Source organism: Rhinolophus ferrumequinum, chromosome 7 (genome assembly GCF_004115265.2).
Source record: "Rhinolophus ferrumequinum isolate MPI-CBG mRhiFer1 chromosome 7, mRhiFer1_v1.p, whole genome shotgun sequence".
In the NCBI taxonomy this organism is placed as follows: domain Eukaryota; kingdom Metazoa; phylum Chordata; class Mammalia; order Chiroptera; family Rhinolophidae; genus Rhinolophus; species Rhinolophus ferrumequinum.
Genome location: NC_046290.1, coordinates 75,894,538 through 75,918,248, shown reverse-complemented (window position 1 = coordinate 75,918,248; position 23,711 = coordinate 75,894,538). Strand labels below are relative to the sequence as shown.

General features: G+C 39.1%; 1 protein-coding gene across 1 annotated transcript in view; it reads left to right on the top strand.

Moving 5' to 3' along the window:
- The window catches only part of EPB41L4A (erythrocyte membrane protein band 4.1 like 4A), a 225,689-nt gene that overhangs the window by 130,617 nt on the left and 71,361 nt on the right, over nt 1–23,711 (top strand). The window contains exons 8-11 of the mRNA XM_033111228.1: nt 1,941–2,029; nt 2,644–2,707; nt 18,356–18,447; nt 19,659–19,736. Of these exons, the coding sequence (XP_032967119.1) occupies nt 1,941–2,029; nt 2,644–2,707; nt 18,356–18,447; nt 19,659–19,736 (323 nt within the window). The remainder of the gene's footprint in view (nt 1–1,940; nt 2,030–2,643; nt 2,708–18,355; nt 18,448–19,658; nt 19,737–23,711) is intronic.

Here is a 23,711-nt window from a genome sequence, read left to right as displayed (position 1 = left end):
AAGCAGAAAACAGGAGGATTTTCCAAAAAAATAGGTTTTGTGGCTGAAAAACATTCATAAAATCATTTGCCAGGTACACTAGGCTTTAGGCAACAGTACAGGTACAATTATTGGTAGTTCTATGTTGAATCGGAAGGTCTGTCAATATTATGATTCCTGCATATCATCATTCTTGCTGCTGCATTAATAGAAATATTTCTGCAGATTTCCTTCAGTGGCTGATGGAAGTTTGCTGAATATAGTCATTGAGAAATTATACAGAATCTGTGTTGAGTGTTCTGGACCTGGGTCTTCACTTTTGAGCCACTTCTCTAAGATTACCAATTGATTATTCTATGCCAGTGAGATTCAAATATCATTGCCTTTGATTTTATGAGTTTAGTTAGCAAGGGTCATATTTGGTTATTTGAGAGAATGAGCCAGGTACCTTATTCTTTACATGAAATGAATTGCAGAAGATTATATGTAGACAGAGTGTTTGTCAATTGGATTATAGAACTCAATGTTTAAGGAACACTGGTAAAACTTACTACAATGCAAAATAACTCATTCATATAATCATTTTGTAATATGTCTTTTGCTCATCAGAGTTTCCTAAAACAAGAAATCTTATTATTTATAAAGAGTTAGATGCATCCCTGTGTATACCATTAATATGGCAATAAAAGTTATACATTTGGAGGAAACAGTAGTTCCCTGATATATTACATTTCAATCTCATTGGATTATTAAATGTACTATACTATAGTCCTTCAAGAACACTTCTAAAACTTTGTGGGATATTTATCTTTTTCCCTTTTAGCCAAGTTAATCTTGTTAGGTTTTCAGTTCTTTCAAAAATACATATTTTATAGGAAATGTATAAAGAGAGAGTCTTCTGCAAAATGTTTCTGCATTTGTGTAATGTTAATTCATAAGCACTTTTTTTGTGGACCATGGAAATTCATGGTAAGTGAACTAGATTCATTTGAATCGTCCATACATTCCTTTAAGATTGAATTTTTAGAACTGAAAGTGGGCAACAGCTGGAATTCTTCCAAAACTTATTAGTTGTCTTATGTTCTTTGGGAATATGACTTTGCAGTCTGTTGCTTGACCTTAGAGTAGAAATAAAATGAACATAAACATGCAGTTCTGTGCATGTCCTTGGTACCCACTCTGTAACTTCTTCATTACAAAATCCCATTTTTCTTAATTGAGATTTATCTTTTTCTTATTTATCTTATTTAACTTCCTCTGGAAGTTCAGGATCTCCAGTCTTTACCAGAAGAGACTATATATTTAAAATCTTGAGCAGTCTTAAAATCACAAATGGAAGTAGGAAGGAGCAGGATAGAGACCTGAGAAAATCCAATTGTATGCCTGCAGATGGCTGCCTGAACTTTCTGAGGATGGTGGTGATGAGCCAGGTCTCATGATTGTCCACACCAGAGAGTAAGAAGATCAAGATGAACCCTTGGAAGGGACCCTTGGTAGAAGGTCTCAATCCTTGGCTGTGCAGGAGAATGACCTGGAGCATTTAGGGGTTTTTGATACCTGAGCGTCTTCCATCCAGATTCTGATTTAACTGGTTTTGGTAGCACCCAGCCATTAGCATTTTAAGTCTCATGGGTGATTCCAGTTAACATGCAGTGAGGGTTGAACACCACTGTAGGAGGAACATGGGATGAGTAGATCACTTGCCTGACTGGCAGTCCAGGTTTTTTCAATAAACAAGTTACAAGTATGACTGTACTAAGAAAATTTTCTTAAAAACTCTGAAAAAAGATGGGCAGCAAGTTAGCTCCCATCATTGCATAGCTGGCTTTCTAAGCTCATGTCTTTCAAAAACTGGATCCAATATGAATGCTACAAATTATGTTTGTATGGCCAATTACAGTTTGACCAAGAGCATTTATGTGAATTAATTCATAGTTATAGGCGTATGTTTGCTTTTGCAGGGAGAAAACAAATCTGAGTATTTCTTAGGATTAACTCCAGTTGGTGTTGTTGTCTACAAGAATAAAAAACAAGTGGGGAAGTATTTCTGGTAAGTATACATTGAGGGCAGCGTAGGTATTCAAGTTATACGCTGTACATATTGGGCTTTTGGGACTTGTGTGTCAGTGAAAAGATTGGGAAAAGAAAACAGGTGCATTTCCAGTAGTTGATAAATATGAGTGAAACTGAGTATAAGGATTTTCCAAGTGCATGTCAGAAAATATTTTCTCTGTAGATTTCAGGGACTATGATTCTGGACTCTTGTCCATGGAAGCTGTGTGTAGTAGGATTTCCGACCCGTTCCAGTATGTGCTGGTGGGTTGTGGGCTCAGGGCTACTCTGAGTTCTAATTCTAAATGGGGAAGGATCTGAGAGAGACGGAGAGTCCTGTGGCACTACCCTGTGTCTGGGAAAGAAGCACTGCCAGGGTCTTGGGGGTTCCAAGCTTGTCTGCGTCTACTGGAGAAGCACAGGAGAAGGAGAACGGAGTTCTGTTTAGGAAGGTGTCCAAAGCAGAGGGGACTCTACAATGACTGCAGCAGTTTGTAAAGGGCCAGGATGAAGCAGTCTTTTTCCACTGGATACTTCTCTGAATTTCTGAAAGGTTAATTCTTAAAAACAGCACCACCACCAACCACCATCTGCTTTGTTTTTTTTTTTCAGGCCTCGGATTACAAAGGTTCACTTCAAGGAGACACAATTTGAACTCAGAGTACTGGGGAAAGATGTAAGTTGTTGTTTAGCACTTAGTTTAACTGAGAAGGGGGCAGTCTTGTCCTTTCACTGATAACTAAAAAGACATTGTGAAGTACAACTTCTATGTTTTCGTCAGTGGCAACCACCCAGAACTCGATGAATCAACACTTGCACACAACTTCTTCTCAAGGAAGGGACAGGGAAGTGAGTAGAAATGAATGAGTTGATAATGGAGAAATGTCATTACAGTTTTAGCAAAAGGAAATAAACCTTTGTAGGGCAGAGGAGACAATAGGAGGAGACTGTTGTTTGTTATTGGTGTAATGTGCTCATTAGTACTGAATGTGAATGTAGGATTCATCCTACAACCAGCAGGATTCATCCAATCTGTATGCAGCTTGCACACAGAATAAAAAGTGTCTTCATTTTGTTCCAAAGCAAATTTAAACATGTAGGGAGTCACACTTGTGCTATTTCCTTACTTGGGTGTGATAGATAAACCAGACGGGAAACTCTGGCCGCTTTCAAGGGAGAGTATAAGGCAAGAGTACAAAAATGCTGACCTTCGCTCTGTAACTTGGCAGTGTCCTCCAGGATTGTTTGGGGAAGGGGCACAGTATTTGTCAGGCCTGGAGGTGCGTTCATGCCTTGACAGGTAGCTTTTAGGAAACTGGGCAGAAGAAGGCAAGGATGTGAAAGCTTCCTTTTAAGCTACCTGTGAAAATAGTAGTCCCTTCAAGTACGATGACTGTCATCCATATTTATAGGATAAATGAGTGACAATAGGATGTGGCAGAATCCACCCTTCTCTCTTTTTGATCCTGACTAACTTTATGTAGAACAAAACTTCAAGTGAATGGCATTGAATGGATGAGATATTTTTTTGTAAAAAAAGAGGCAAATGGGTCTGTACTTACGCATCCACAAGTGGAAGCACAGGAGCAGTGTGGCTGCGGTTACATCTGGAATGTGGCATCTGGCCCGGTGGCTCACATGTTGCAGGTACTCAGTAAATATCCGTCAAATGATCAATAAACTGATCTACCGAGATTATGTACTGTCAGGTCCCCAAACCTGATACGACTAGGTTTCTTCTTCTAGAAAAAAATGCAGTGCTCCCTCCCTGAACTGTGTGACATGCTGCCATTTATTGATAAAATTAAAACTGAATTTTGAAATGAGTTTGAACTTGTAATGAGGGAGAAATTCCAGATTTCTAAGGGAATGATAGTCCAAAACCTCAGTGTAGTTCTTAAAAGTCTAGTTTGAAGGAAATCCAGTTTTTTCCCAATACGTACTTGGACACATCAAGCTTAAAATATGTGCTACTATAAGATTAAATTAAAATCACCCAAAAAGTAGAATAACTCATTACATAGAATGGTTATACAGTTTTCTCCCGATCCTGCCACTGATTTTGGATGACTTAATATTGCAAGGCATAAGGTTTATCTAACACATTGAAAACAACGTTTCAAGTTTTTAATAAGAATATGGTAATGAAATGATACCATAGTGGAGGTACTGCTATTATTCAAAGTCATTTTCCCCTTACATCTAAGTTATTTTTGTGAGTGAGGTCCTTTAGTGGATTACTGTTATGTTGTTATGTTAAAATGTCTCGTACTACTTCGAGATAAATATTTGGTAAAGTCCCAGCCAATTTGAATTTTCAACTTCTTAGATTTCTTCACAAATAGGTGAAAACAAAAAAATTGACATTATCATGTGTTTTTTTTTTAATGGCGGTCTCCATGGTATGACCTGGTTTCTTACACACTCAGCTCAGTGGGAGTTCCTTCTGCAGCACTGAGAAGAAATGGATGTTTGGGCGCGGGCTTAGGCACCGAGTCTCCTGGGTCCTTGAGCCTTATGTCAGTAATAGTAAAGTGGCAAAGCAGGTCACACAACTCAGGCTGGAGTCAAAGGAATATAAAAAAAAAATTAAATAGCACATTAATTTAACCAAAGCAGTTTGTTTCTTGAGCATTCCTGCTTTGTGGAGTCTTTCTTCTCTCTGTGAGACAGTGATTTCCATAATGGTGGAATTAAGTCGATTATTGTGAAGGCCTAACTGTAATCATAGATAATATACAAAAGCCCCCTGAAACCTATCACCTGGAACAATAATCACAGTCAGCTTGAAAAATGGCTGAAATGCTTATTCTGCTGGTTTTCTGGTTGGCTGGTCTGGTCAGAGAGATTTAACGTGGTATGTTCAGGGCTGTTAGGGCTAAATTCAGATTCAGTTCCCAAAAGAACAGTGAAGTCCTACAGATAAAACATTGTCCTGGTGGCACACTATTCCACTAACACTATCCAATTCCACTTTTTAATGTTCAGTGTGTCCAACATAACACATTAGCATATCAATAAATACTGGGAACATATTAACATGTACTGTTTATCTATTCATGTTTTTCTGTACATCCACAAATAACAATCTCATCTTTGTCAGATATAACCCTAAAGAGTTCAGTGATTCATTTTTGAGAGGGCAACAAATAGTTGTCTGCAACTAAATACTGGTTTTGTAAAAATTTATGTCTCTGACAGATTCAGAAGCTAATTATCATAAATACTTTTACGTATTATTTAAGCTTCAAAATAGGTACTGTGGTTTAAATAATACCTCACAGAAAATCAGATGCGATCAGACGCATTCAGGGTGGTGTGGCCATAGACAGAAAATTAAAACTTTTAGTGAAAAATCTTATATAATGATTGTAGAAAATCTGGGAATTTTCTATAAAGAAGAAATTTAAAGAAGAAAATAAAAATTGCCTCTTAATGTAAAATTCAGAGATAATGATTATTATTTTGGTACAATCTCTTTCAGATTTTGCCCTATTACAGTGAATATATAACAAATGCATATATACATGTATGTACATCATCTCCATGTGGTTTTGTACACAGGTTTTTATAATTAATATTGTGTTATAAGCATTTCTTTTTTTATTATATTGATTCATTATGTGCCCACCATATTTGATAATGTTTTACTTTTATTTTTGTGTGTTTTCCTTTTGTTTCTTAATATTGTGGATCATTTTTTTTCTCCTGTTATATCTTATAACTGGTTTTTGCTGGTAGAAGTGAAAGCTATGGAATTTTGTATGTATCTCAAATCTGGCCATGTTGCCGAATTCTTGTGTTCTAGTTAAGAGTTCTTAATTTGATTCTCATAAATTTCTCTACGTATATATCACTCGCAAATAAAAATAATGTATTCCCTCATTTCTGTTATTTATGTTTTATATTTTATAGTGTTGGTCAGAACTTCTAGATGAGTGTTAAGTGCTCTAGCAATATATAAGGCATTCTTGATTGGTTTATGATTTTAATTAAAACACCACTATTGTTCTCTCTTATGTATTAGCTCTTGGTGTTAAGAGTATGTGTTTATTACCACAGGTTTAAATGTTTTGAAGTCTGTTATCAAATGGTTGATTCTCACTGAATGCCTCGAGAGCAAAGATTGTTGCTTGTTCACTTATTCAACAACTAATGCTTATTTCAAAAATCCAGGTGAGAGATGATAGTGGCCTGGACCAGGGTAGTAACCTTCCAAGTGCTGAGAAGCTGTTGGATTTAGCTGTTTGGTTTCACGAATGTGGGGAGCTATGAGATACAGGACTCCTGGTGACGTAAAGGTGTTTGGCTGGAAACGCAGGAAGAATGGAGCTGCCATCAAGTGAGGTGGGGAAGGCTGTGATTAGAGTAGGCGAAAAGATGGGGAATCCCATTTTTAATACATTAAGTCTGAGATGTCTGTCAGACATCTAAATGGAGACATTTCATAAGTGGGCTGTGTGAGTCTAGAGTTTGGGACCCAAATCTGGCAGAATATTCAAATTTGAGAATGACTGACATATCCTGGTATTAAAAGATTATGTGAGACTGTGATATTAAAAGACCTTCAGACTACGTGAGATCGCTAGGAGAATGAGCATAGATAAGAGAAGTGGAAGAACCCCCAAAGGAGGCAGACTGGACCGATCAAGGAGGTAGAAAGAACGCTAAGTGTCCTCAACTATGCCAGGTAAAAATCATGCATTAAGTAAGTGTCAAATGAGGCTGATATGTCAGGTAAGATAAGGACTGAGAATCGACCACGGAATTTAGGAAATGTAGGAAGTCATTGATAAAACTAGGTTTAGTGGTTTGAAGAGTGCTTTGTAACCCAGCAGTTCCACTCTTAGGTCTGGGTACCCCAGAAAATCACAAGAGACAGGTATGTTCATTGCAGCACTTATGTGAAAGTAAAATAAATACAAATTAATAAATAAATAAATAATATTAACCTAGAAGTCCATTTATAGGAGATGAATACTGACATTGATGCATGTTAAGTAAGAAAAAAAACAAAACAGGTAATAGTGGAATTAGAGATGGTGCATGTAGACAACTCTTTTGAGGAATTTTCGCATGAAGCAGATCAAATAGGAAGACAGCTGGCAAGGGAAGTAGGTCACGGGGAGATGCTTTTTCTGTTTGTTTTATTTTCAAAGTTGGAAGAAATAGTAGCACATTTATACTCTGATGAGAGTGATCCAATACATGGTGAAAACTTGATGAGGTCAGGGAGAGAGAGAGAGAATTGCTGGAGTAATATTCCTGGAGTAGGTGATCAAGGATGACATCCTATGTATAAATGGAGGGATTGATCTGATAGTGCAGCCAGAACATTCATCTGTGGTTAGTAGGCAGGAAGACGGAGCGTAGGAGGAATGTAGATTAGGGTACCCGGGTAGTTCTCTTATAATCGGTCTGCTTTTTACTGTGAGACAAGTAGGTAGCACGGTCATCAGCTGAGACTGAGGTGGTGGAGGACGTGTTGAGGGCCTGAAGGAAGAGGAATTATGAAATAGCAATTTGGGAGAGAAAACGGAAAGGGACATGTGGTATGATGATATTATATGATAGCTCGGTGGTGCAGAGAGTCAGGAATTTAAAGTAGGCCCACTCATAGTGTGCTTTCCTCCAGCCACATTCATTAGCACGGGGGCAGGCACGAAGCAAGTAGAGCGTGGGTTTTGTCAAGAGAGTAGGACAAAGAGCTAGGAAGGCAAGTGAGTCAGGGGAGCAGCCACAGTAATTGACCATGGAATTGAAACCAGACAGGGAGGTGAGCAGGGACAGTGAGAGGATGGCCAGGTCTGTGGGTGGAGGTCCTAGTGGTGTTGAAAGATTGTTCGGGGTGGAGTACAGGAGAGACTGAACTGGAGAGAGAGGGTGGTGGTGAGAAAACGAGGTGCGAGGCCTTGAGACTATGGAAGGGCTTCGGTTATTGTCAATGGAAAGAACTAGGGCAGTGGTTCTCAGCTGGGGCAGTTACCTCCCAGGTGCTGCCCCACTCCTGGGATAGTTGGCAACGTGTAGAAAAGGATTTGCAGTTGTCCCAGTGCTGGGTGGGACAGGGATGCTACTGGCATCTAGAGAATATGCTGGGTAAACATTTTGTAATATGTTGTAATAAATTAGCACAGGACGGTCCCCTACAAATGTCAATAGTGCTGAAGCTGAGAAACCCTGCTCTAGAGTTCTGAGCGTGGGAGTGCTCGAGGGCAGATGGAGGGAGACAGCATCGTGGGAGAAGAGAAGCTCAGGGAACAGAGATGTCTGGTTGGCGGAGGGATCATTTATATATTGAAAGTTCTAATAATGAACACAACAGTGGTAGTGGAGAGAGTGACAGTGGCTGCCATAGCGGTGACAGGTGAGGGAGATGACTGTAAAGGTGACAGCCAAGACAGATGGCAGGTGATATAATCTGGTGAGATTCAAAGCTGGAAGTTTTAGGGGAAGGAAGAGAATGGTCTGAAAGTGGCATTGGGGAACAAGGGGGATTCTCCCCTACTTTCAGGCCCAGTGATAGGAGGATAAGTAGGGACAAAGCACAGCCACCCCTTGAGAGGACTGCAGTCGGGACCGTGTCCTCAGGGGAGGGCCGGGTTTCTACTGGCACAAAAGGGGAAGGCCCGGTAAGAGAACAGACTGAGGAGCTAGGGGATTTTGCTGATGATACGCCATGAATTACAGAGGGCACGAGGAAGGCTTCCAGGAGTTGTTTGCAGTGAGAGAAGGGGACAGGCTGGGGATGTGCTGAGCATTACTTGGGGGTGACTGACATAGACAGGGAGCATAATGAGATTGGATGCAGTGGATTCACGGCAGATGAAGGCGGAGAGGCTGTGAACGTCAGAAGGGAGTGAGGGATGGTTTTCTGTCTGCCCGTCCACCCCGGTGATGGGGGTAGAAGGCCTAAGGGAAGTGAGATGGTGCCGGTTCAGTCTTAGCTTTCTCGGGAGAGAGCCTTTCTTACCTGTAGGTTGGTCTTGACACTGGCTGATGGACTTTAGGACTGGTGGGGAAACTGAGTGCTGCATCAAGCCCTGGGTTTCACCCGCTGTGATCAGATTTGCATTTCAGCAAAAGCACTGGCTGCAGGGGGGACCATGGAGGTGAGAATAGAGGCAGGTAAGTTAGGAGGCTGTAGACTGATCCAGGGGAGAGGATGAGAGGGGAGTCACCACAGGATGGAGAGGAAGTGGGCAGGTTGGGGAGGAATTTGGAGGTAAAACCGCTTCTGATTAGTAGCAGATTGAATGTTTTTATGAAAAATAGGGAAGAATTTTGGATCATACCCACATTTCTTGGTTTCATCACCAGGGAGAGAGTGCAGTCCCCAGCAGTAGGCCCAGCCGTTGGCATGTACTAAGCACATTTGTTGAATCCATAAAAAAAAAGAAAAAATGATGCTGTGATTACTTTTATATATAATGCATCATGAAACTAACCTCAGCTAAACTTACCCAGTGTGACAGGATGTAGAACCAAAAGGTTCCTGGCAGCGGTGGCTGTGAGTAATTAGACCCACTTGGCTGAACACTCGGGCCTGCTTGGAGAAGAGTACACGGGAAGTGGGGATGGCCAGGAGTTGTCACTGTGCCTCGGCAAGCCCGACAGGGCTCACTTACATAAGCAGGGCTCCTTTCACGTTGCAAAGGGAACTATAGATTTTTCAAAATACTTTTATTGGAAAATAATTGCAAATTTACAAAAAGTTGCAAAAATGAAAATATTATAAAAAACACAGTCACCTGTTCTGACTCACAGTCACTTACCGTTAACATTTCATTTCCTTTTTCATTTGTTCTCTCTCTCTCTACACACACACACACACACACACACACACACACACACACGATTCTTTTCTGAAAGATTTGAGAGTAAGTTTCACTTGTCATATATTTCTAAATACTTCAGTGTGTATCTCCTAAGAATAAGGATGTTCTCTGATGTAACCACAGTACAGTTATCAACTTAATGCATTTACGTTGATATAATACTTCTCTCATCTACTCTCTATATTCCAATTTTGTTGGTTGACCTAATAATGTCCTTTATAGCATTTTCCCCTCCAGGATAAAATCTAATTAGCCTCCTTTAATACGGAACCTTTTCGTAGCATTTTTGTTCTTTATGACATTGACGTGTTTGAAGAATATGGTTCTGCTCCACTTTTTAAAAATAGAAAGCTACTCATTTCATATATGTCTGTTGTTTCCTTGTGATTAGACTGAGGCTCTGTGTTCTCAGCCAGAAAGCTGCATAGGTGAAGTTTTGTCCGTCTCTGGGTTATCACATCTGGAGATGCATGGCGACTTGCGTCAGTTAAGTTTGATCACCTAGTTATATATAATGTTGCCCAGTTTTCCACTGTATCATTACTGTTGGGCTTTTTTTTCTTCTCCTGTGCAACTAGGTAATCTGTGGGGAGATACTTTAATTCAATGCAAATATCCTACTCCCCTTCAAAGTTTCCCTGTATGACTAGCATTCATTGAGACTTCTTGCCTAATCCAATCTTTTACAATGATGCTTGCAAAATGCTGATTTTCTAGCTCTCCCACTCCTTCCACATTCTCAGTCAGCCCATAGCATTCCACGGTAAGCAAGAGCCACACCTCTCTCTTCTATTTATCTATCAGTTATTGACTTATCAATTCCTCTTTTTTTTCAGTGGTTTATACTATATTACTGTACTTAACTATTTGGTCAGTGTGAGTCCTTTTAATATGGCTTCTGTGCCCTTTTGACCTGCCCCTATCTTTTTTTTGGTCACTTTCTTCCATTTTGGTATAATGTGGTGTTTCAAGTGCATCATGTACCCACCCTGCACCCACCCTGTTACCAGCCATTTCTGCAAAGAGCCCTGGTTCCTTTTAGTGGGGAGGGGTCAAGATCTGGGTGTGAGGTGTGGTCATTGTTACTGGCGTGACTTTTTTTCTTGGCCCTTTCAGTGGACAAAACTAGGGACTATATGCATACATATTCACATGCATGCAAATATAAGTACATAGATACCTGCACGTATAAAAATGCTTATACACGTTTCAGAAATCACGAGTTCATACCATACCTCTAATTTCCTCCCTTCCCCATGGGGTTCTTTCCTACCTCCCCTCATTTCATATTTGCATGTCCTTTCTTTGTCCATGAGAACTTTGGCTCCCAACAACAGAAACACATTTACTCATTTGCTCAGTTCTAAAATACATCTCAAATAATTTCAGAATTGCTTTGGCCAAACCACTAAACTGACAGTTGCTTCCAGTTTCATTCACATGTACCATTTTGCCAAGGCTGAGGGCATAAATAGTCAAATACCATGTTCAAAATGTACTTGTGTTGGCGTCCTTCCCACCTTCCCTATTACTGTGGTTATGGTATTCATTTAAGATCTACTTATGTTTACTTGTTTCAGTTTGCTTTCAATTATAGGTCCCCCATTCATATCCTTATTTATTTGATTTTATTTTCAGAAGATGCAGAAGATTAACATGCTTCCAAAAGTAAAACTATACAAAAAGGCACCCTTAGAGAAGTATCACTGACTCCCATATTCCTTCAGTGCTGTCCCCCACCCCTTCCTTGTAGGTAACCATCTTCAGCGTTTTACGGTTTATCCTCCCTGTGTTTCTATTTGTACAGTAAAGCAAATTTAAATTTTTTCCTTCTTTCTTGCTTAAAAGGTAGCATTCTCACCTCAAAGCTAGCATACTACATATGCATGTGCACTTTGCTTTTTTTTCACTTAGTAATGCCTCCTGGAAATCCCACTTCTTATTCTTTGTACAGCTGCATAGCAGTACTCCTTTGAGTGTATGTACCATAGTTTAGTCAACCAATCTCTTCCGCTGGGACATTTAGGTAGTTTCCAGTTATAAATTTTCCTTTGATCAACCTATTTCTATGTTGTTGGAGGGGTATCTTTGGGGTAAATTCCTAGGCGTGGGAATGCATGGTCAAAGAGTCAGGACATTGTTAGTTATTGGCATATTCTCTCCACCCAAAGTTTTTGTGGCAGTTTGCATTTCCACCTATAATGTACGAGCATCCCAGATGTAATATTTTCCCCCAGATAATCCTAATAATGGAGTTGCTAGTACTATTTGGATCCTGATGCCACACGACAGTTTGGTTTGGAGTCTCTTAGGTTCAGTGATGGACTGCTGGCCTGGTGGTCAAATAGCATGATTTAAGTCCAGCTCTGTCACTTATCTAACTTTGTATAATCTGAACAACATTTAAGCTACCTTTCCTTATCTATGAAGTGAGGATGAGTGTACCTGTCTTTTAGCGTTGTTGTGAGATTGAAAGCACCTCGTCCAACGTTGGATATGTACTAGGCAACCAGTACAAGTCTGAATCAGAACTGTCTCGACCTCATGCTACTTAGAGCTACTGAAGTTTTACACAGAAAAGGACTCAGGGAGCGCCTTGTTGTTGACCAGTCTTGGCTGCTGAGTAGCTTGGACTAAGGCAGGGAGGAGAGCCCAGGTCTCCCAGGCTCACAGACTTACCTTTGTTTAACTTACTGATATGGTTTTTAACTTTCTCCATAATTAAAACACATAGGCTATTTGTTTGGAAGGAATTTTTAAATTCTGCTATATATTTTTAAAAAATTTAACAGTGTTAGTAGAACTTACTAGATATGCCTTCATTTTAGCAAGCTTAAATAACATTTGTTATGAAAATTTTTTACCTTTATAAGACTGGGAATAAAGATTATTATTAAAAAACTTAAATCTGCAAGTATAATAGAGAAATGTTGACATACTAGTAAATGCTGTAATTTCTGTAAAGAGCAGATGAAGAAAACAGTAAAAACAGCAATAACAAAAGCAAACCACCTGGAATTCTGGGTTTCTGTCTGTGAATTTTTTCAAATAGGTAACCGAATAAGCTCAATATAATAGTTTTCAAAAATGATACAGATATTCTCTGTTTTGGCTCGTATTTTCTTTTTTTGAATTTTGGGAGGAAAAGGAAAAAGAGGAGAAGCAACATAATCTAACACATCCTTTCCAACTCTATAATATGTTTTTCTGAACTAGAAGCAGTTATATATAATTATTCATCAAGCATTCAATTTTTTTTATCTGTAAAAGAGGTAAAAAGGTTTTTCACATTTAGTATATATTTTGGAATATGACCCACATGGCTGGCAAGAGTACTGGAATATTTTTGCTGTTTTTGTTCTTTTACTGTAAACTATAACATATATGCAGCAATGGAAATTAATTTTATTCTCCAAGTGCTCTGCTGAAATGCACAGTGATTTTTAATTCAAACCATATTACATGCCTTTCAAAAAGAATTAAAAAAATAACGTGTGTGTGTGTGTGTGTGTGTTTGTGAGAGAGAGAGAGAGAGAGAGAGAGAGAGAGAGAGAGAGAGAGAGAATGAGAGAGAGAGTTGGGGTGTTTATGTGCAGTGTAATATTTTTTTTAAACTAGAGTACTTAAAAAATGCTTCCTTGAAAGAAAGTTCTTTGTTCATATAAATCAGGGAAACACCAACTACCTTACCAGATCTTGGAGATTCACACTATACTTCAGCACATTAAAAGATCTGGGTATTCAGTAATAAGAAAGGATGAAACGCTGCCATTTGTGACAACGGGGATGGATCTTGAGAGTATCATGCTAAGTGAAATAAAGCAGATGGAAAAGGGCAAGAACCATGATTCCACTCATTTGTGGGATATAAAACAGGAAGCAGCAAACAGACAAACAAAACAAACCAACGAACTCATAGACACAGACAAGAAAATGGTGATTATCAGAGGGAAATGGGGCTGGGGAGAGGATGAGAGCGTAAAGAGGTCAAATATATGGTGATGGAAGGAGACTTGACTTTGGGTGGTGAGCACACAATCTGATGTACACATGATGTATTATAGAATTGTACACCTGAAACTTATATAATGTTACTAACTAGTGTCACCCACTAACTTTAATTTAAAAAAAAAATGGATCTGAGTACTTAACCCAGTGTTGCCCAAACTTACTCACCATAGAACTCTTTTTTTTCGCCAATATCACAGAACACTAATGTTGTAGGAAATACTCTTTAGGGAGCAGGATGTAAAGAAAAAGTTTGAAAAAAATAAGATAATATTTTACTCAGTGTTTTATAATTCCCTTCTAACTTTCCATTCATATAATAACAAGATTGGTAGTTTTTTTTTATTGCAGGTCTCACTTTGAATTCTTTATCTGGGTTTGAAATCAGGATGCCTAGTAGAGAAAGCAATAGGAAATACGGGGAAAGTCATTAAAATAAGCGTTGTGCCTACTCTCGTACATATACAAACATAGTTCAATTTTTAAAAATGCAGTCATGTCAACCTCACCATTTTTAAAGATAAAATTTCTTAAAACAGTTAAAATTTTGTGATATCTCTTTGGTGTCTGTTTTCAGTTGAAGAATACATTTTTATACTTCCAACACTTGCCTTCCTTTACATTATTAGTAATTAAGTTATTTCAGTTATTTGCTATCAGCCCTGATGGTTTTGGTATTTTCCCCCTAGTGCCTAAAGTAAGTTAACAATTGCCAAGTACACACACATCTTGTAGAGACTGAATGTTAAAAACGACAAAATCCCCCAATACTTTAGACTTATAATCTCACTCTTTTGATCTGTCCTCTGTCTCTGTACATCATTGATAGGCAACCTCTGCCGAAGGCTTTTCCAGTGTTTATAACTGTTACATCTTACTATAGTCAAATACTAATCTATTTTCCTCTTAAATATTTGACCTATGCGGTGTACCTTAGGTTACTTCTAATGACCTTGGAAGTGGGACAAATTGTGTAACCGTAGGATTGTGAAGATGTCCATCCTCATAATTTAGGGAGACTGGGGAACGCAGACTGTCCAGTCCTGACTGGTTTCCAACACAGAAACGGAACTGGCCAGAGGGGCTGTGAGTGGCAAGGCGGGGCAGGCTTGGGAGAGGCATGGAAGCTTGAGTGGACCCAGGGATAGTAAGTCACTTTGCAACTTTAAGTGTGAGCCCCTCCGTGCCCTGTCAGGAATCTCAGTACACTTAGGAGAAGCCAGCCTAAAGTAAATGTCTTTCATCAAGTTTGCAAAGAAACAGACAGCAAAACTGGGAAAAAAGAGACTGAGAAGACTGACGAAGAGTTAGATTGACATGTCATCGATATGATACAGGTCTGGAATTCTTAATACATGATGGAATTGGGGGTTGGAGCCAAGTTTACCTAGAGATCCACAGTGCAGTGAAGCCCCGAAGTAATATCTGTGTTACAGGTGGTTTAAGCTTGATCAGGTTACAAAATACAAAGAAATAGATTCAGATCATAGCTTTGCTTCTGGCATGAAATGACAAAAGCTATGAAGATGTTTGAGTAACTTTGCCAAAAGCAAGCATTGGATGCTGGGATAAAGTATCTGCGCACTAGGTTGGAATGAACTTAGCTCCTCATCTTTGAGCGAATGGAAAGATGCTATTATCCATGTCTTTTTGGAAAAAGTTTAGTAGGTAGGAGAGTGGTAGAAAGAAAGACGTTTGAAATACCACATCTGTTAAATTCATGCCAGCAGTCCTGTAAGTGGCAAAAACACACACGATTTATTCAGAATCCCCGACTCCATTTTCAGTTATGTTAACCCTCCTTTTAATATTTGGATCATCCTGCTAACAAGCAGATGGAGCAACAGGCAGCGTGGGTAAAGCCCTGTATATATGCAGGATGAGTTTATACTTGTCCTTGGCACATGGCAGAAGTAATTAGGGGGCCTGTGCGAAGGAAGCTCTTTTGTCCCTTTAATATATTTGTACCAAAGGAAACTTGAGAAAATCCAATTCTGACTGGATCTTAAATACCTTTTTTCCTTTCACGAAGTGATGATAGTTTAAAAAATATGTTAAACAGTAGCTATCCTGCGACCAGGTCTGTATTTGAAAAGCGAAAGTATGCCAACATTTTGTGGAAAATAAAGCGAAAATCAGTCCATGGAAAATTTGAGGAGATTTATTTTATTTTTAAGATTGAATGCTTTTCTGTTTCTCTTCTACTTTTGGAAATCTGGATTATATGTAATTAAATAACTCTTTGAAAATTTGATTTAAGTATGTAAACTCGACCTTATTCGTGAGCGCTCCCGCTGAAATGTGAAAGTGCCTGTGTTACGGAGCAGTCACCACCACTCAGCATTTCTTGTCACTGGGGAGGCCCAGTAGGTCCTGCCACACTGGTGCTGCAGGTTGCTGAGCGGCACAGGGACATGGGGGTGAATGTCCAGAGGAAGGTGGTGGGGGGAGGGGAGGGCAGCTTTGCCTTAGTCCATTTGTCCTGATAACAGTGCAATCAAAAGAAAAATTATTTTGAAATACATGACCTGTGCATTATGTTTTTGGATAATCCAGTGACCTTAAAAACACCCACCTGTTATATAATGAGCTCTTAATGGTAGTTGTCTCCGCGGAGGGGAATCAGCAGTGGTGGGAGGGAGATATCGTTATCATTGTGTATCCACTCTGGTAACCTCTGGTGTTTGTACCGTGTGTGTGTGTGTGTGTGTGTGTGTACACCATACAATTAACAAAGAAAAGTAAAAGAAAACAAATTTCCCTCTAAGCATTCCCTTCTCCTGACAGGATGCTTGGTTTCCCACCCTGCCCCCCAAGGAGCTTCTGTGATTTCCGTGGAACACCCTTTCCCACCCCGCCCCCCAGTTTCTCTTACTTCCCAGGAAAACACTTTCTGAATTCATTGACTTTGCTTCCTCAGCTCTAGTTTTGTCATCCCTAGCCCTTTCATGAAAGTTCCTGAAGATTTCTTACCGTGAAATGCGGTGACCTCCTTTGAAACCCTGTTTGACCTTTCTGGGTGACTTGAGACTTGCACTCTCCTCCCAGCCTCCTGGTCCGTTTGACCTCTCTCTCTCCACCTTCGCACGAGCATCTCTACTGTGATTCCACTTCTGTCCACTCTGTGCACTCTCCCTGAGCAATCTCTTTTACACTCAAGAGGGAAATTCTCTGTGTCAGCAGATACGATCTCATTCCTTAGCTCTGTTTACTGGCCCACTAGGCATGTTAGTTCTCAATTCCATGGGCACCTCAAAATCAAAATAGCCTGGGTTTATCGTTCATTCCCTCGCCATCCCAATCCTCATTTTTTTCCCACTTGCTGTATTTTAATATTTAGCAGCACCCAAGCCAGAAATCTGGGAATTGTCCTACGTTCTTCCTCTACCTCACAAGATTTTGGAATTACAGGTTGTCTTGCTGTAACATGCATATATTCGCTCTGTTTTTAACACACCCTTTCATTTTTACAAATAAATTTCTAAATTGTGCAGCCTCATTCCAGATGGACTTAGGAGAGATTTCATACATATAAATGTTCTGTCCTTGTTAAAAGTAGCAGAGTGCGGGGTGGGGGGGGTCATTTTAATTATTCCCCTCCATTGACAATTTGTGTTTATGAATCCACAGAAACTTCATTCCAGGGGGCATTTCTGAATTTGAGATATGAGCTTGGTTTTTCTTTGAAACTAAATTAGCAAACATACAACTTCACAGAGCTTATGGTTTATTATTTTAGTACTTATGTTGTATTTTGCTTGATTAAATATTTGGTCACAAAAAACAATAAATAATATCTTTTCCTGCACAGTTAGAATTACCCCTAATACTGCCTTTGTTTCTTACGTATTAAATATAGATACTTAAGTAACCACTGGATTAAAATAATAGTTAAAATTTATTGTATACCTATTATGTGACAATTGACATCTGTCATGTCATTGAATTTAATTCACCCAATAAATTGACGCAGAGTGGAGAAAGTCAGAATCAGACATTGTTTAATTTGCCCAGATTACACTGCTGTGCTGATCATGCCCCCGACGGAGCCTCTTGAGATAAGACATCAGTTTAAGTGTAGCCTGGACATCCCTGAAAGCAATACAGTTAAGAACTGGATTTATAGGCATCTCCTTTTTTCTGGGGAGTTGATTTGCATACAGTCAGTGTTTCTCCTGTTTTGGTGCCCATTTATGACCGAAGAGTTTTTGGTCCTTCAGTGCCATCACCCTGTTTATCTATGGCCATGGGGTGATGCGGGACGAGGTGCCGGCACTAACATTTACATGAAGCTTATATTTTGTTATTTTAATTAACTGAAAGTGTTAAGGCAAACTTCTAAAAATAGCTATAAAGATAATCTTTGTGTTATGCGTTCATAATTTGTCGGTTTACTTGAATTTTTGGTACTTAGAGGATGGCTGTCATCTGAAAAACGTTATGGTCAATAATTCATGTTCTCTCTTTTTCTTTCTCAGTGCAATGAAACCTCATTCTTTTTTGAAGCTCGAAGTAAAACTGCTTGCAAGCATCTTTGGAAGTGTAGCGTAGAACATCATACATTTTTTAGGTATGTGAATGTGAAAGTTTTGTTCATTGTTCCAATAAATGAAAATTGTATTTGTCTTTATAATAAGAATTCTGTTCTGTCTACAAGTATTGGTGGAAATTAAGTGTTCTGCTGTGGACTTACTAAATTTAAAATGCCTGTTAGCCATGTAAGTGGAGACATGGGTAGGCAGTTGGGCATACAAAGCTCACTGGAAAGACCAAGGTTGAATATTTAAGTCAAGGGCGATGGGACGAGGTCCCTATGGAAAAAGTGAAGAGGGAGAAGCAGAAAGCCAAGGACAGAGCTGTGGGACCCTCCCAGCATTTCAAGGACAGGAAGAGCCAGCCATGTACTATGACAAGGAGTAACCAGGAGGACGTGTGGGAAAATGGAAATGAGGGAGGAAAATGTCTTGGTGAGTAGGCAGCTGGCAGCTGCCTTGCTGCTGTGCTCCTAGTAGGTCAAGAGGAGGGTAGAGAATTGATCATTGGATTGTGGGGACACTTTGTTTCACATCCTACGGTATAAAGGTAAAACTAAATGTTATCAGGTGGTACGTTAAGCTGTATCTTTTGGTGTTTTTAAATTTTAAACTAGGTTAATTCTTTCTCTTCTACCTGTTTGATTTGCGTGGAAGAGTTTTTCCAAGATGTTGGAGAAACATTCTTGTAAAATGACCAATGTACTTTATAGAGTTTATATTAGGAGACGGATGTGGCCCCGAAAACCTGACACATTGCCTCCAGGTCCATGGGGCTGGGCCAAGGGGTTCCCCAGGGAAGGGTCTGGTGAAGGTGCCCTGAAATGGGAAAAACTAGAGAATACTGTACAAAGAAGAGTGAGCCAACACGTTAGATAGGGTTAAATGCCATGGGAACCTTGACATGAGTAAATCAACATAGTGACAAAGTTCCCAGTATGATTTCAGGAGAGAAAGTAAGGTGACTCACATCTAAAGCTGCCAAGGGCAATGATGTATATAACAGTCTCCAGAAAGGAGGAGTACTTTGATATTATACATATATAAAAGTCTAGAGTGTGGTTGTGTTTCAAATATTAGCTGAAAATAACTGATTATTTTCTGCCAATAGGTAGACTAGATGAAATATTTTGACAAGCTGTTAAAACAGTGTTGTGCTATTGTATTTTCTAACTAGCGTTTGCTCAAGTGTTGCATAAGAATCTGTATTTATGAGTCCTTATCTAATTTTCTTTTAAAAATGAATTAGACTGCCAGAAAATGAATCAAATTCATTGTCAAGAAAACTCAGCAAGTTTGGATCCATGAGTTACAAGCACCGGTATAGGTAAATGGCATTTTTTCCTTGGGGGAAAACTGTGTAAATAAAAAAATATTTAATTCAGCTGTCCGCATACATGCACAGTACAGTTTGTGATTTAATTTTCTTCTTATTTTTCCACAGTGTCAATGATTTTCATGAGCATCATAGTTTATTAAAACGTTTTTGACAAAAATTATTATCCAAGTTTAATTATACTTCATGTCTATATTCGCTACAGTAACATGGCACTTTTAGAATGTAGTAGAGCTTACTATCTTAGAAATTTAGTTTGATGCAAATATCACTTATTTCTAATCATGTTCTGATTATGAAACAAAACAGATATTTTGAATACTAGCTGATTGGCATTCTATAACATTCAGTTGATCCCTACTGTAACACAGGTATACTTTATATTATGGCTCAAACCATGTTTTCTGCAGCATAAAAACTACATGTAGTAACGCTAGCAAGTGTATCTAAACTTTATCCAGCATTTACGAAGTGTATTGTGCTAAATGTTTTCCATTTGTTGCTTCATTTAATCATCACAGTTTTCTTAATATTGTCCTCACATTACTGTGTGAGGAAACTAAGGCTCAAAGAGGCCAAGTCATTTCTCAAGGTAACCCAGCTAGGAAGCAGTAAAGTGGGGTCGACAGCCTGGCAGTCTTTAACTACAGAGCCTGTGCGTTTAACCGTTAGGCACACTATTGGCATGTTGCAGGCTGTGCCTGATCCCTTAGGCAGCCAGGCAGGTGCTTGTGTCTTTTTCTAATGCCAGCATTAAAAATAGGAGCCTTCCATGTTTTGAAAAAGAATTTGTTTTGTTTCTGTTAAGTGGAGAGCCTGTGATTGCAGGGCATGGAATTGGGTCGGTAAAGATAAAAAGTTTCAGATCTGACCACCTCTGTCTTCAGAACAGTGTCATTCAGCCAGTGAAGCAGGTCCCCCGTCCTGTAAGACCCAAGCAGGCTGCAGAAATGCCACCTAAGGGGGTGGGACACTGTTCTGTCAGTTTCCCTGGAGACATCACTGAATGAGATGCTTACCTAAGAGACTTAGGAATAAAGTCCGGTCAAATGCTTGCAGGACAATGGTATGCCGGACTTTAATTCCTCTTCTTTATAACCCACTTTTTTTGTCTTCAGTTGGAAAGCAGAGATAATCAGAGTGACTAATATTAATGTTCAGTATATTAATCTTTATATTATGCAGATATTTGCTCATTTGATGACTTAAATAAAACTTAGATGTTATTGTATTACAAATGTTCTTGATATTGGTATGAAGGTATTCATTGATATCTAAAAATGTAACCTTCGGGTTGTCAAGGTTCTCCCCTAGACAGTGATACAATTATCAGAAATTTAGGGAAAGAGTATTTACTTTTATATTGCGAAGAAGAGTCAATAGTCACTATTTGTGCTCTTCTCTCATTTGGGCCATAAAACATGTCAAGAGTGATAGAGAGAAAGTGTAAATCCATCTCTTTTTCACTGAAATGGAGCTAGTGAAAAGGTATCTGTCTTACTGTTCCTACTATTAAAATTGTAATTATGCTGTTTAACATATGTTGTGGTTGGTTTCTACACTTTTACTCATACCTGATTTCTCAAATTTATTGAAATGCAAATGTTGTGGCTCCTGGGAATTATTATTAGAAAGTTATTGGATTTTGCATATTAAATATCATTTCTTCCAAGAAAGTAATTAAAGGTAACCTTTGCAGAATTGGGAGCTCTGCTAAATCTGTTCTAATTTCATTGCTGGTATTAACTGCCTCGTTAGTCTAATGAAACCTCCATCTCCATGTCTGTGTGTAGGAAACACTAACGTGATGCCATCTCTAGAAGAAACACGTTTCATCCCACTGCCCAGAGCTAGGCTTAGTCAGGGGTGGGTCTCAGATAGCTGGGTGGTCGCCAGCACATGGACTGTAAATTGTCAGAAGAGGAAAAATAACCAGCCTGTAACAAACATCGTCGACCTGTTCCTTTCTTGAGACATTCTGTAGATCTGGTGGAATGAAAGCAGAGCCCTGGAAACACAGAGGGCCCCTCCTTGACCCTGCAGGCTTTTAGAGGATGGGGTATAAAGAACAGCATAACAACTGGCTGCGGTGTTTGAATGGGGGTGTGTCTGTATTTGTGTGTACAATTGTGTATGTGTTTGTAGTGGTGTGTGTGTACAGATGTATGTGATGTAGGAAGACAGTTCTATCTAGTCTTTCCTCTCTTTCCTGCATCTTTGGGCTTGCAGAATTCCGAGGGGATTCCAGCATCTTTTACAAAACCTCGTCATTACTTGAGAAGGGAAAAATTAGACATTTGTAGTGATAAATGTCAGCCAATCCTTTCCAAAATTCTAAATTAAATTTCTGGAGAAAGACTGAGCTGAAATCTAACAATCTTATCCTTTTGTTATTATTGTTTTATTATCAGAGATCAGTAATCTGAAATAGAGATTGGTCAAATCTTTGATTAAATATTTTGTTATACACTGATACCTCTTTTTCCAAGCCTTTTAAAAATTAACCTTGCCTTTACTCGTTAAGTTTGTAGGGGACTCCTGGTTTTGATGAATGAATGAGTTGTGTAGAATTTATACTCCAGAAATGAGAATTAGGCCTGAGAACCCCTGCCCCTGGAAACCCAGATAACCTTCTTGTAGGACTTAAGTCACACACACTTTCCACGTTTCTTAAAGCGTGGAAGGGAGAACAAGTTCTCATGACAACCTTCCTTGTGTCAGGTGCTTTCACATGTGTTACTTTATTTAATCTGCTCAGTGACCTGCCAAAGGAAATATCATATCCTCATTTATACAGATGAGAAACTTGAGCCCCACAAAAGTAATTGAACTAAAGACCTTTAATGAGTAACTGGCAAAGCTGGGATTTGAACCCAGGCATTTCCACTCGTGTTCCCTTCTCTCTACGCCATTGATTGCCGATTGTGCCCTCACTTTAGGGCTGAAGAGCTACTGACAGTGCCAGTCGGCAAAGAATAGGAGTATGTGTGCCAGAGTGTGGGGAGGGAGGGAAGTGGGTGATCATGGGAATAAATTGCTGTGCGGTCACTTTGGAGAGCCACCAGGCACTATAAATCTCTCTAGTAATCAAATACTTGACGCTACAGGGAAATAGTAAGAATACTGTACAAGAGAATTCCTGCTAGAAAATAGTAAGAACAAGTAGAAATATATTATAAATGATGAAAATAAGGCTCCAGGAGTTTCAAAAATAATCTGTTGATTATAATCTGTTACAGTCATAACAAAGCTATGTTTTTTAGACCGGGCTTGCAACTTCAAAGTGAGTGTTCTGTTCCTTCTCCCGCACATCCAGGCTGTGCTGTACAGACCAGCTGGAGGCCCGAAAGCTTATTCTCGTCCCGGGTCCCATACAGCCTGTGGCCGATCAGTTTATGTTTCTGGACCATCATTTTATTAATTTTCTGACATGATTTTGTCATTTCTCCTTTATTTCTGAGAGCAAACCCATGAGGAAAAATTGAATAATAAAGTAAAATCTCATTATAAAATGCCTCAGTGGTCCACAGAATGGGTTCTATTTTTAGGACAATTTTTTTCTCTCTATGCAGCGAAGTATACAATACCCAAGTATTATAACAGAGAAAGTCTGTTGTAAGTCTTATCTTCATACTCCAAACCATTTATAATAATGGAATTTTGCTCTCTCTATAGATTTTTTTCTTTTCTTTTAGCTTTTCAGGAGAGAGATGTTGCTATTCATGTTACCTTATGTATTAACTTTAAAACTACCACGTAGTTAAATTTCAAGTGAAAGAAACCCTGTCACAGTTTGCTCCTCTCCCCTCCCCCAGTTCTCATGATCTGTTAAACATGAAGTACACTATAGATTTGACTTGACATCTTAATTCACGGTAGCTCATATCAAGTGGTGATCCCGATTAGCCTGACTTGTATGACTGTTTTATACAAATCCACGTTGTATGACTGTTTCAAGCATTTAAA